This window comes from Camarhynchus parvulus, chromosome 1A (assembly GCF_901933205.1).
Source record: "Camarhynchus parvulus chromosome 1A, STF_HiC, whole genome shotgun sequence".
NCBI classification, from domain to species: domain Eukaryota; kingdom Metazoa; phylum Chordata; class Aves; order Passeriformes; family Thraupidae; genus Camarhynchus; species Camarhynchus parvulus.
The window spans coordinates 36,988,501-37,003,113 of NC_044586.1; the positions used below are offsets into that span (position 1 = coordinate 36,988,501).

Sequence of the window (14,613 nt, forward strand, 5' to 3'; positions counted from 1 at the left end):
AAATGACCGAATGTTCCTTTGTGTCCCTTCACATGCAGAGCTGGGGCTGTACATGTGCAGGGTTAGACAAAAATCCGGTTCCAGGTGTGCAGATGGTGTCAGAGCACTCCGGAGAAGTCGGTATTCACATGTAAAGGGTGGCACCGGTCGTAGATGCAATCTTTGATGTGCAGATCACTCTTGAGTAGCCCGGACATTCCAGGGAAGTCAGTGATCATGGTCCAGGAAGGTTCCATTAATACGTTAACAGACTTGATATTAGTTGTCCAGGAACTAACTGAATAAAAGTAAGACTCTGCTCCCGGCAGGTGTGGTCAAAGACATAGCTTGGATTTTACAATATTTTATACATAAATAGCATAAATTATCTCTACCATATACTACACAAGGAAAGAAAATTGCAGACTGATGGAAGGAACTATTTTCCAGCTGTGAGACCTGATGCATCCTGTGGAGCAGCTTCCAGAGGAAGGTGATGAAGATGTCATCACCAGAGACACTTATAGACACAAATAGGCTGAAAAACACATTATGTAATTTACTGCAAATAGCATTATTTCAGCAGTAGAATTGAGATAACTAAACTCAAGAAAAAATTACCATTTCTAGCTTCTTTTCTTTGAAGATAGTGTTGTGACTTTGCTTATTCTGAAGCAAACTAAACACCTGTTTTCTAAACACTTTAACATATTTTATGTATTTTTTATGCAACTTGAATTACAGTCGCACTGACTCAGCTATTTACCTGTATCACTGGCTTCCCCTGCACACATGCTGCTAGCTTCTGCTTTCCCTGGCATGCACTAGAGAAATTCCTAGTTGACATCCTCTCTTCCTCCAGTCCCTGCCAGCTGTAATGTCAGCAACCTGGGCACATGGTCCTGATCTGTTTTTTGCTGTGCTCTGCACTCACAGAAGATGGTATGTCTCTTCCTCACTTCTACTTCCTAACTTTGAAGCAGTCAGACTGTAGGGAAAACCTCTGCTGAGATTGGGCAGAAAGAGCACAGGCATAGCTGATGCACAAAGCCATGGCTGTAAAGATGCAGAACTCAGATGAACAGTATATATTTCTGCTGTTGCATTTTAACCACAAATGTAACCACAGACCATAGCACACACTGAGGTACAGTGCAGTACATTCCTTACAGTGGGATGCTGCTGGCCAGGAAGCCAGTTGCCTTTTGTCCAAAGGAGGCACAGTGGTGGGCAGCCACAGCAGTCAGGAGCGTAGTGGCGTAGCTTCAGGCATCATCCAGGAGCCACAGGATATGGCTTGGCCCCTTTTCTCTCTCTCAGCTACCACTGTCTTCCCAGCCCATCTGGGAATGGGTAGCTGAACACAGGGTAGAGAATTCAAGATAATGCTAAGTTAACTGATGCATTTTTAAAGTTAATAGCTATTCATATAAGTGTTTTTCCATGAAGTGTGGAATTAATGCTCAAATATTCTTAAGGGATGCTGATTTAGCATTTACCAGTGTTAAAGTTATTGAATTTATTAATTATTAGAACTTTGTAAAGAAAACAGTTTTCAATATATTTTTCCCCCAAAAGCTAATGAATGGCACTTTCATACTGTGCCAGCATGCAGCAGTACATCAGAGCTACACACATGCAAGAAGGACAACAAAAACTTCCTATGGACCAGGGTATTCAGAATAAAATTGAAGCATGAATATCCGGAAATGCTTCTTGTCAGTGATATCTGTGTCATTTAGGCATTTCCTTTTAAATGGAAAGGTTTATAGCCCCATCCTCTAGGATAAGGTTTTCTGCAGAAGTTGTATGTACAGAAAAATCCCAAGACTGTTGCAGAAAAGAAAATAGTTTACATCCCCAGTTTCTTCAAGCTTTTTCATGCACCAGCCTCTTCAGTTTCTAGCTGTTCTGGGTAATCCTCACACATATCACTTATGTGATGCCTGTATTATTTCCATAAACAATAAACAGCAGCTCAAGACAATAAAGTGAAACTCAAGTTGAATTTTAAAATTATGTAACAATTCAGTGATGATTCTGGTTTATGGCATTTGTGCTTAATGCTTGATGCTGTATAAACAAAAGGACATTTATCAGATTTGAAGTAGTTTGTGGTTGGGGTATTATTTAAATAGGATTACTTCTTTATTAGATAATCCACTGAAGTGAATTTCACCATATGCTAATATCTCTCGAGACACATTTTTGAGCTTTCTGCAGATCCTGCATGTTTTAAATGGTCTTGGAAGGTTCTGAATTTTCATGAGCAAAATAGCTTTGAGAGGAGATCAGCGTACTTAGTCATTTAGAAAACCAAGCATTTCCATTCAGGTGCCTAACCACAGGCGTAGGAAATTAACTTTGCACAAGCAAACTTGGAGGATATTCAGATCATTTTTCAAACAGTCAAGCTTGCTGAGGTATTGTAAATATCAATATGAAATGGATTCACAGTTATGCATAATTACAGTACCCTACTTCTCTTGCTTCTAGATTAAAACTGAGCTGCTACTGTAATAAGTAACCATATAATTCAGAAAAAAGAGAATGAAATTTACATAAAGTATAATAAAATTGAATAAATTTTCACTTTAGAGAGACAACACAGTTATTCATTGGTAGTATAACTGTTAAAATTAAGTTTCTGAGAAAACCAGAGACATGTCTGCTAAATGTGGAAAAGAAAATTACCAGAGGAGCTATTCTAACTCTTTCTTCTCATAATTTTTTCATGTCACACACACTAACAAATGTTACTTATGGAAGCATTTGAAACCCTATGTTTTCTTAACAAAGACTGCTCTCAAGAGCACTGAGCACACAATTTGATAAGAAAGGATTAAGATTAAATGCATCCATATTTGTCCTACTTGGAGCCTAGGCCATTAATGGCTACTTTACATGCAATGCTTAAAAATTTTTAGATATATCTGAGCACTACTTTGAAGAGCAGCATTGCCATTTCAAAAAATCAAGTCTCATAGGAAGTGACTGAAGCCACAGCTCTAAAATGAACATGAAAAATTATTATTCCTCTATACCAGTAGGAGAAATTAATGCTTTATTTCACGGTTGGAGCTCTCATAACACATCTGAAATGGTTTGCATATGGGAAAAGCAAATTGTTGATATTCTGTTGTTTCCTATATACATTCAGAATCTGTACATTCTACATCTGGTGAAAAAGGCTAAGATAATTTTGTCTTTTTTTCAACAGTTTATAGTCCCCTATGCTCTGACACAGCTGTAGTGACATTGTAGTAACCATGAATGTTCCAGAATGTTAGTTTTTCTCTAGACTTCTGCATCATTTAAAAGGAAATCTTACAAAAACATGCTACTTTCCAGGAAAAGTACGTTCTCTGAGATATTTTTTCTTTACTTTGTCAGAGTGAGCTAGCAAGACTAAATGATTGTGTAGCTGGGAGTTTGGGTACTCTCTGTGAATGTGAGACTGGGCTTCAAGTTCCTGCTCCAAACAGTGGTTCAGCTTTCTCACAGAAGGGAAGATCTTTAACAGAAAGATCTGAGTTTAGAAGAGAGTCAGTTGCTGCAGGAATGCTCCTAAAAGTTCTTCCAAGACGCTTTGTAAGTCTTCCACAACTTCAGAGCTTCTGTAAACCACAGGCATCAGTGGATACGTGTTTATTTTTATCTGTAAAAGCTTCTAGCTGCAAGTATTGGACATAATGAAGAATGCTGTAGCTCGGAATTTACTGTCACTGGTATGATACTGTGCAAAGAAAATATGCTTTTAGATAACATTTATGCCATTTAAAGACAAAATTCAAGGGAAGTTTCAGATATAGGAAGTATGAGAACCTATTTTATTTTGTGCTGTACTGGCAGGATTCATAAAAATCCATTGTTTTTAGTGAAAAATACTCTTCTTTATAAAGTTAAGGAACAATGAATTTCAGTGAATGGAAAATTGCAGATCTAGGAATGTGTGAAGTAACAATTGAGACTCTGGTGCTTTTAATTTTTGAGGAACTAATCTTGGGGACATTCTCAGTTGCAACCAATCCTCTTGGCAATTTGTGGTGTTGCCAGTCTCTGTGTCTGTACAGATATGTGATTCTCTACTTGTCCCAGGCGGTGCAAACAGCAACACATGAAGTTGATCTTATTCCTGTACACTGAGACAGCTGGAGGCTAGCCAGCTGAAAATGTTATGTGCTTCTTTGAGGAGTCTTGGGACTCTGTTGGAGATTCTTCACAGTGGAACATTTGAGAACACCTCAGATTTCACTTGTTTGGGTTGTGAAGTCTACTTGGGACCTAAATGATTAAGCTCTAAAATTATTTAAATTGAGTTTTTCCTTGGCCAAATAATGGCTTGTTCTGTGGTGAGACATAAGTAAAGCTATCAAAGAATGGAAAATGAAGAACTGAAAGATGGAAACTCTTGTTTTCCGTCATAATGCTTTCACATCTGCTGTGAAAGCATTATGACGGAAAACAAGAGTAAGTCTTCCACAACTTCAAAAAAGTTAGTACAGCTTTCAAGCTCCTAAATATTAGAAAATTCCTGTGTTTGAAATTTCATGTACAAATTTGATGCCACATTATTCCCCTGCTCCCTCTAATGCAGGTTTTGCAGTACAAAAGCAGGTACAAATGGTGACATAGAGCTGAGAACAAGTGAAGCATCTTCACATTTCCTCTCAGTGTAGGAGGGGCAAAGTGACAGCTGCAGAGTTGTTCAGGAGCTGTTCCCAGTGGGGTGGGAAGAAGCTTCCCTTTGTATGAAACAGGATGTAGCTGTGCTTAGTCACCTTCTGGGGCCACCTGGTGCTGCCCAGGATTTGGACACATTTACTGTTTTCAGCAGTTATTGCATGGACATGTGTGGCAGCAGTGAAGGAAACGTCCTCTAACCCCTTTTGAAGACTTGAAGGAGGGAGTGCCCTTAGCCTTTACCACATGTGTAAACAACATCTTGTGTCAATAGCTTTCACAGCCCCCAAGAGAGACGTGAGAATGCTTCAGTGGTCATAAACTGCCTGAAACGTTGAATGTCTAGACTGTTGAGGAAGTATCTTTAGGCCGTCCTTTTATTCCCTCTTATGTGCCCCCAGTTGGTATCCTTCAAAGGATATTAAACTAAATACAGCAAATATCTAATGATTTCATATGGTCATTTTGCTGACACAGTCCCAGGCACTTCAGATATGTATCTGTACACATTGTCTCATGTGTAATCTTTCTGGGGTTACATTACTGTTCTTTCTTACTCTCTTTAGAGACATTAATCTTGGACAGATGCCCCACACCTGTATATTAAAAGCAATGCAGAATGATATAAATGGGTCACAGCATGGTCTCTCAAAGAATGAATCATTCAGTTACAGGATAGAGATGCCGTCAGGTTAAAAATAGGAAGGAAAGTGCAAAAAAAGCTGTTTGTCTACCACACAAGCAAAGGGCAGTAAACCTACAGTAATAGCTGTAAGCAGTAGGAATACTTGCCTGTCCACTTGATTATTAGCTTTGTAGTCTTTAATGGTATACAGGGCTTTGAAAGGATGATGTGTAAGCTCGTGTTACTGGTGTTCAGGACTGTTTCATGAGGACGAGTGAAAGGAAAGACAAAAAGGTCATTTGGCTTTGCTGATTAAGAATCCAAATAATCTGCAAGGTGTCACCTCTGAGATTATCATATGTGTTCTACCAAGAAGGAGTGGATTAGCGCAGTGTACACTGTACATCTTTCACTATTGCATATTTACAACTGTAAGAAACATGCAAAGTATGAATTTGGTGGGGATGACCCCTGCCTCTTAACAGCATTAGAGGGTTGGTTTCCTGTAGTCACTGAGTGAAGAGATCTGCTGGCACAACCGACACCTTTGTATGACCTACTGACTTGCTGAAATTGTTTACTCTAATTTTTTAGCCAGAGGGAATTATGAGAGGGAAAAAAAAGCCAGTAGTGTATCAAAAGCAGCTGCACAAGTGGTTGGGTGTAGCTAAGCTGGCAGGGAATGTGGCCACCTGTGGAGCATTCCTTCAGAAGCGGGCAAGAATCCATGCCGAGTGGCCGGCTTTGCAGCTGTGTGTCCAGGGGAAGGCATTTCTGTGCTTTTGGGCAGTGCACTTTGGCCTGTGAGGTCCTTATGGACTGTGGCTCACTCCCTGCTGATATTATGCTACTATTAGGGGTGTAAACAGGTGAGATTTGTCTTTCTGAATCTAGCCTGTTTCTCCCTCTACTTTGTGTGTGTGGCGTCTTAAAATATATCACAATTTATCCTAATACTGAGTTATTATCTCCTGTTTGGGGGGGGGGAATACTTCATCTCCTTTTGCTCCTTTGCTTTTTCTGTGTTGGCTTGCTGAATTGATTTTCATCTCCAAGTCTACCATTGCTGGTAATACAAAACTCTCCTACAAATCCCCCTAGACAGTGCTGTCATAAGACATTTTTGCATTTTTAAGACCCTCTCTGCTAACTACAGAGTGCGTGAATGTATCAAAAAATTTTAATTTGATGATAACTTGTTGTGGCTGCTCATGCAACTTTGTTAGTACGTACAAACAGATTTTTTCATTTGGGGCACCATGAATGGTGTGTGACATTTCAGGGCTCTCAGGACTTCCTTGTCTTTCTAGCTTCTTTAGGGTGACATGTGCATTTGTCTGATCTTTATTTTGCTTTCCTGTCTCCGTTAAGCATCTCAGTAAGACTCAATAGGAACTCTTTGTACAGTTGGTTGTGTTTGTTGTCCTTCACTTCTTGGAGTCCTTCATACCTATTTCTAGTTATGTTTCAGTTTGATTTTACTGTTAAAAGGGAATTGGGTGAAAATTCTTTCAAGTTCTGAGAACTGCTTGCCATCTCACCAATGGGTCATTGTTCTTTCCTAATAATAATAGGGTATATTTTGCATTTATGGGGTTTCAGAAGTTTATGAAGGAACTTTCTGGGCCCTTTGTTTTGCCACAAGAATCTTTGAGCTGATTAAGAAATGTAATGCAATTTCATGCCTGCAGTACCCACCCCATATAAGCTTTCAGTTATAATAGGCTTAAATTAAAACACTAGTTTACTCACCTGTGCAGTCTTAGTTACTTTCACATCTGCCAGTTACTATGTAGAAAACATTTTTGCCCAGGCTCCCTAGTAAGTATTTGAATGTGCGGTCACCTCCCCTCATTGTTGTTGTTAACCAGAAAGATTTGCAGACTTGTCTTGAGTTCTGAACTCAGAATAACCACAAGTACTCATAGTCCAGTGCAATACTGGGAAAATCTTCCAGCATAAGAGTTGAGATTTACTCATTTGCTCCATGACAGAGATTCAGTGGCAAAGGTCTAGTTGTGAAAATTCTTCTTTCCTTTTTTCCTCTCCCTCGATCTGATGGCAATAATTTGCATGTAAGAAGTCTGACTTGGAGAGGACTGTTTTGTTCTGTAAATAGATAGGTTTTTCCTAAGTAGAGCATGCCGTCAAATAGAGCCCAGGAGTCATCACTATCCATCAGTTGTAGAGAAATTGTATTATGTTTCCTGCAGACTTTCTAATTAAAAAATGTGTGTGTCTCACACTATCCACTGTCATGTTCAGCAACTGCAATGAAGTAGTAATGGATGGGACATATAAGCCACATGTTCAGTTTCTTTGTCTTCAGCCTTGAGTTCAAGCTCAGTGGTGCTCCTTCTGTGAAAGAAAAAAGGATAAATGCTGCTTCTTTCAGAAGCTTTAGTTCAGTTGTACTGTATTTTTTTTCCTTTAATGAGGGGTGTATATTCTACATACGCAATAATATTAGCTTATCAACTTACCTCAAATGGAAGGAAAAGGCTTTACATATCTTTTTTCTTAAATTATGTACCTAGATCCATGTTAATATTTTTTCCATGCTTCTTTATTTCCTGTAGCTGGCAGCTTTATTTTCTTGGTGTTTGTACTAGCGTGTAACATAATCAAGCCTGTTAGTCTTCCACTTGTAACATTGTAGTCCTAAAACAATTGCAGTTCATTTTACTGTAGAAAACACAATTATATTGGCTGTTATGCTATTTTACCAATACATGTTCTTCACTAGTTGCTGTATTTTCATCAAGGTTCATGGCTATAAATAATTATTTTGCCTTTTCCATTTTTTCCCTTTTCAACTAATTTAAGCTTTTTGTTGTTGCAACTGCCTAACAGTAGCAGACTTCATTACAGAAGTTCTGGTTCTAAAGGATAACCAAGCTCTTTCAGTCACTTCTTTGAGACCTGATTTTAAATTAACTTTGCTGACCAAACCCTTATCTCACTGGTATAAAAATGGACTGCTGTCTTTGATGCAAGTTTCTAAAGGAGCTTGAGACCTCGCCAGATGTAAAGTGTGCAATCAGCAAAGAAGGATTATACTGTCAAGAGTGTCAGCTGAAAATATGGTCCTCCAGAAAAAGTTTATATGGTTCTGTTTGATCTGAGGATGCTATAACAGATAATGTAGCCTTTGATTCCTCTACTCATTGATCAGTATTTAAGCATGTATTCATGCGCATGCTATAAATGCATCAGTCATTTGCAATCTGAAGGAAAATATGCGAACAGAAAGATTTGTGACACTTCAAAGTCTTTGAGCACTCAATTAAAGGGAGGGCAAGGCACAAGCCTTATTTCTTCTGAGTCCTTTCTTTTGATTGAAATGATAAAATGCATATACTATTTCTTCTTTTATTCGCATTTCTTTCCTGCACTTATACCTTGTCCTTTTCAAAGCTACAATGTAGTTGATTTTTTTCCTTACCATCATTCTTCTCTTAAGAGGGATGCCGAAGTGACTCACTTTCTGCCTAGTGCTGTCTCTAATTGGTGACTCATCTGCTCATCCCACCATTAGTGGTCTTTAATGCACTGAAGTTGATCAGTAGGTGTTCCACATAGCTTCGTATTTAGACACAGACAGGTACAGGGCTGTTCTTGAGGCACAAATGTGCCTGGCCTGTTTGGCAACAGCTTTCTGATGTTTTCTCCAATCAATTGCTACAAAGGAAAAGGAATCACCCACTGGCAGATCCTAAAGGAAAAGGAGTGCATCTTCCCAACCAGAATATTCAAAAGCTTCTGGAAGCCTTTTACTCCTGAACAGGGACAGTGCCTCTGTCATTCAAGTCTTTGACACACAAAGTTTCTAAACATGAGAAAAGGGCAATTTCTATCAGTATGTTAAACCTGAAAAAGCCTTTGTATATCAGACCTGTCATCAATATGTGTTATCTCCAATCTGAGTTTTAGTACATCCTTTTCAGCTCTCCTATTCAGAGCCTTTGTCATCAAGTCTAAGCATGACATTGAGCATTGAATCAGCATTTAGAAATACCCATCATCATCTGGCTCACAGCATCTCTTGTGATCTGCTCTGCTGGTTCATACAGTACCTGGATAAAAAAATGTTGCTTTTAACATTATATTTAACAGTAACTGGAGGTGTTGCTTGTTTCTGTTTAGATGAGAGTCCTTACACAAAATCTGCAAACCAGGCAAAGGCACCTGATGGAGCATTGTCTGTGAGGAGACAGAGTATTCCAGGTAAGATTTGCTTCGCTTTTTGTAACACCTAACTTGTTTTTGATCAGCAAGGTAATAATAATCAAAATTCAACTAGTTATAAAAAGCAAATGTATTACAGTTGCTATTGAGCAACTTTAAAAGGAAAGTTCCAAGAGAACTGTAAGAATTTTCCACAGTTAGGTTGCCTCAAGCTTTTGCTGTGACGAACATCCCCGTATCTCTGTCTTTCACAGCAGATTTGAGACACTGAGCACAACCACCTTTTCATCAGAGGCTCATATATTTTCAGGCCCTCTGAAATCTGTTCTTTGCTATCTGGTTTCGATAATAAAGGGAGATTGACTCATAATTTCCAGAACTCATCGGCCAGGCTCAGAAATCTAACAGAGAAACACTCTGCCAGAGTTCTTGTCTTCATGTGATTTTCTGCCATGTGCAGAATCACTTGTCCATCCTTATCTTTTGTGTCATTGCATCACACTAAGCTGGACCATTAGATCAGTGGTTAGTTAAAATAAGAGATCTTTCCACCTGTGTCTCTTTTAATTCCTTCAAACAAGTCTGATATATGTCCGAGTTTGACATACATACTATGCAGCAATCTAAAGGGATTTTCACCTCAAGTAATATTTTAGAGACCTTTTAATGAAAACAAATGAACGCTGACCAAGGGTGCACTCAGGTGGAATTATTGATGTTGCTGTTCTCACCTTAAGCACAGTAACCTCTGACTCGAAGGGAAGATGCATTGCAGTAGAAATCAGAAGCTGTGAGGTCATGTCACCCACCCTCTAATGGTTAATATTGCCTGTGCTAAGTGGCTTTATTATTGAACAAAGACAGACGACCCAACTGGATGGGGGACGGAGCTCAGACCTTTGCCCCTGCTAGGCTCAGATTTCATCCCAATTGCTATAGGGAACAGCTAAAGCACATTTTGTGGATGCTTTGTGTGCATGTTTCTATGTGTGAGAGAGAGCAAGCTGCCTTATTTAGTATTGCTTATAATGAACATTCATGTTCATTCTGGAAAACAGCATAGTGATTTAAAAGTTGTTATTTTTATGGTAGAATCGTGAAGATCATAACCACTGTGAAAAGACTCAAGTACAGCATCCAGTGTGCAGTTATTCTTCTAAGAAAATATTTAATTCTACAAACATCAACCAGGTCTTTTTTTATCCAAGTCAATATAAATCGATATTCATTGTTCTTTAGAATGAATGAAGACCTCTATAGGGTACTTTTCAGGTAATTCTGTAGCTTATAGGTCAGTAATATTTATGGCCTTGAAAGTTTCAGCCTTTTGGGTTTTTTTGCTGTGATCTTAGTAGTTATCATTTATAGTATCATTACTGTATTTATAAAACACTTAAGCTAAGGTCTGAGAACAGGCTGAAGTTTGTGGTTTCACATGACATTTTGAGAACTCCTGACAATTTCACTTGTGTTCTTTAAAGTTTGATGAAAATGTACTGGTACAATTTTTCTTCACAGCATCTGATAAGATTAGGAATTTCAGGTGTTGAGTAATAGTCATCATGACTAATGACCATTTATTTTGATTTTTTTACAATTTTGATGCACATTCTGGAGTTTTTGAGAGCATTGCAGATAAATTTTTACTGTGTGCTCTGCATACGTCACAGTTTATTCAGAGAGATAATACAAGTGTTCAGTGAGAATTGCTTTGCTATATTTCAGGTGTTCTGAAAACAGCTGATCTACGCTTATGTATATTCTTCAGCTTTTAATATAGTGATGACATTATCTGAATTACTTGTTCCATCTCTAGACCTTAGGAGCCCCAAAGGATAAACTAGATTGAGCTGGTTGGATATTTTTAAAAATTGTAATTAAAATTCTTCATGCCTTAGCAAATTCTCATTGTAACACAATGAATGTTGTGGGTTTACATACACAAAAGGTGTTGCAAAACTAAGCATTGTTTTGAGAATTAACTTGAAAATTTAGGAGTTGACTGAAGTTTCTGAAAATAACCTATAAACATTTATATCACTTGACACCATGTTTTGTATGTGAGATAGCACCTTGTAAATAGCTTCTATTCTCACTTGTGTGTGAGCATTTTATTCACATTATGGATTAGTCTTGGCAGAGGTGCAGAAGCACCCCAGCTAGCCAGCTTCGTTTGGCAATAGGAGGTTCACTATTAACTAGTAGCATTAATTAGTAAAAGACCAGAAGCACAACAGCTGCTTTTGCTCAGGAGCAGGATCACCCTTCTGACATTATGTAGGTCAGCTCCAAATAGCTTTTGAATTGGAAGGTGTGGTGCAGTGAACCCAGTAAATTCTGCTGGACCTGGATGGGAACATGTCAGCTGGAGTTACTGTCAGTAATCCTCACATGGAGATCTTATCCTGTATGGAAAGCATTCATTTCTATTCCCCCAGATGGTATGCCTGATAACACATCACATTTCTGGACTGCTAGTTTTTCAAGCTTGAAGCATGGGAGTACCTTTGACAGTACAGCTGTCTATTCCACTTGATGCTCTGTCATTCCTAAGACATGGACAGCAGATGTTCTATTCCCGAGGAATGCTCTGCCTATTGAATTAGCCAAGGGAAAACTTCTGGGTTTTAGCAAGGTAATTGATTGTATGCAGAGTTTTGCACAGCTTTGAACAGTCTGTGAAAAAAAATACTAGTGAAGATATACAGGATGTGAGATGTAAATCTTCCAGCTTGGTAATGGGATCGTGGCATCTCCCTGTGTCTGGTGAAAGTTCCTTCTCATGACATTTGAATTCACTTTAAAGGATTTCACTGCTCCATCCTTTTGGCAACTATCAGAAAGGCGAGCTTTTGTGCTGCGAGGCCTGACACTACTGTACCAGCTGCAAAGCTCTTGAGGTGGGTTTTATCCTTCCATGTGAAACTGTATTGAAAGAGCAGTATTGATGAGCACTGACTGAGTGCACAGAGAAGTAATGTAATTCTGTGGAAGTTACATGGAGCTCAGGCTTGGTTTATTTTACAGGAAAAAATGTTGAAATAATAATTCTGTAATTAAAGTCAAATGAGCACATACTTTGAGATCAGTGCACTGAGTTTAATTTCTTTCATCCCCAGAAGGAAGGAATGGATTAAGCATCTCCCTGGAGCAGAACCTGCTTATTTGAGATGCAGAATGCATAATTCATGTGATGAGACTACATGTCATATTTACCATGTCTTCACATGGTGCAAAATGAACAAGCAACAGATCCTTTCAAGGGGATTTACAGAATTGCTGAAATAATAGTTAATTCAAATTCTATGCATTAATATAATGCAGTTTGAAACATGGACTTTATTTTACATATGTGTAGGTGTTTAGTTACAGTTATATATACATGATTGTTTGAAATGTTACTTAGCTTCACAGTCAGAATTTCTTAACTTAAAAGTAAGGCTTGAGGTAATGCTGCATGAGAAGCAGCTTGCAGTCAGAAACAAACTGATTTTCCCCTCTAAATATTTAAATTTAGACTGTCAAGCAGAATATGATGAACCCTTATTGCTACTGTGTCCTTACAGAAGCCAAGGGAGTGAGTATATTGTGCCGCCCGAAGAAACTGTCAGGAGTAGTGTTAAGGCACATCAATGAAAACAATATGTTTCAGAAGTCATGGGTTAGACCCTTCCCTCACAATCATAGATGCAGTTAAAAACAACTGTAATTTAAAATTAAGGTATAGCCAGCCTCTTGAATCCCTAGGTTTAGATGGACATAGTTCCCTTGTGTTCTGGACTGAGGTTTCCTGGTTTGCCAGGGGTCCAGGCAGTGCCCAGCCAAGGGCGAGTGTTGGGTCAGTAGCAGGTGAGCCAAAGGTGTCATTCCTGGCATTACTTATTCCTGCAGGAGCTTTAAAAAGGACATCAGCTATTCCTGTGGCACTGATACAGTGTCAAGAGCTGATGGCACTGTTAAAGAGGCCCTTTGAAGTCAAGGAGACCTTAACATTTACTTCAAGATAAGCATGTTCCTGTGCTGTCCCGAATATGGACGTGCTGAATACCTGTTCCCATGATTTCCAAACTAAAATTCAGTGTCCTCTTATCTGTTTTAACAACGTGGGTAAATCAGTCAACAGTAATGATGTGCAAACTGTTCACTTTATACATCTATTTCTTTGTTTTCAATTCACTTACTGAAAACTGGGGGCGTGGAGGGGAACGAAGTGACCTGACACAAGAATAAAAATTATTGCTTTGTGAAGTAAGAATAAGACACCATAAATGTAAGACCGATTAAAATATTTCATAGAATCTGCAAAAAAAGTTTCATTTTGCTTTTAGTCCATATTTTTATTGAGTTGTAAAACTTGCCACTACTTGAAAAAAATAGTAAAAAACACCACCCTTTTTTGAGGTGAAATGTGTCAGCTTCTCGGTGTTTCATTTTTGTTTTTTTTTTTTGCGAAAAGTGAATCTGTGCTCAATCTAGTTGGCATTACATTTAAAAAAATTAAAAATACTTCTTCCTTCTGTCTATTAACCTAGACATGTGCACTGTCTCAGACTTCTGACTGTAAAGTCTCATTGCCTGAAGTGGTCAAGGGCTCAGAAGAACTATAGTGTGAACTATACACTGGGAGAGCTATTTGAATAATCTGTGAATTCAGAGATTTTGTTTGGCTTGGGATGGTTGCAGTTGTGAGCTATCTCTTTCCTAAGTAAATTCTTGTTCAAGAAATGGGCACCAAATAACGAAGAGTAGAGGAAATATTTCCTCAAAGAGTGGAGTTCTCCTGTTGCGTGGGACAGAAGGATAACTCAGCTGCCTGCCTTCTGCCCTGCTCAACACACCTAGCAGAAGGCCCTTGGAGTCTTGCCCTCACCATGTTGTCCAAGCCACTGTTGTTTCACCTCCCATGTAACCCTTGTGCTCCAGCTCTGCCTGCCTCTGGGACCCACAGGAACCTTCCCAAGTCTCATTCCAGCCACCTTCTACTCCACAGTGACAATGGATCTGCTGAACAGGCAAATGATCTGCATTTATGGTGTGAGTGCATGCCGACCTTTGTAGAGACAAGCAGGAAAAGATTAAACTAGATGTTTAAAGTCATTCTTTTGAGGTTTTCACCACCAACAGGAGCCTCTTTTTCT

General features: G+C 38.8%; 1 protein-coding gene across 8 annotated transcripts in view; it reads left to right on the top strand.

The window, feature by feature from the left end:
• The window catches only part of GRIP1 (glutamate receptor interacting protein 1), a 315,370-nt gene that overhangs the window by 198,673 nt on the left and 102,084 nt on the right, over positions 1 to 14,613 (top strand). For 7 of the 8 annotated variants that reach the window (XM_030961011.1, XM_030961017.1, XM_030961010.1 and 4 more), the window contains exon 2: positions 9,434 to 9,514. The exons of the other annotated variant lie outside the window; for it this stretch is intronic. In XM_030961011.1, coding sequence (XP_030816871.1) covers positions 9,434 to 9,514 — 81 coding nt within the window. The remainder of the gene's footprint in view (positions 1 to 9,433; positions 9,515 to 14,613) is intronic. 8 annotated transcript variants of the gene reach the window in all.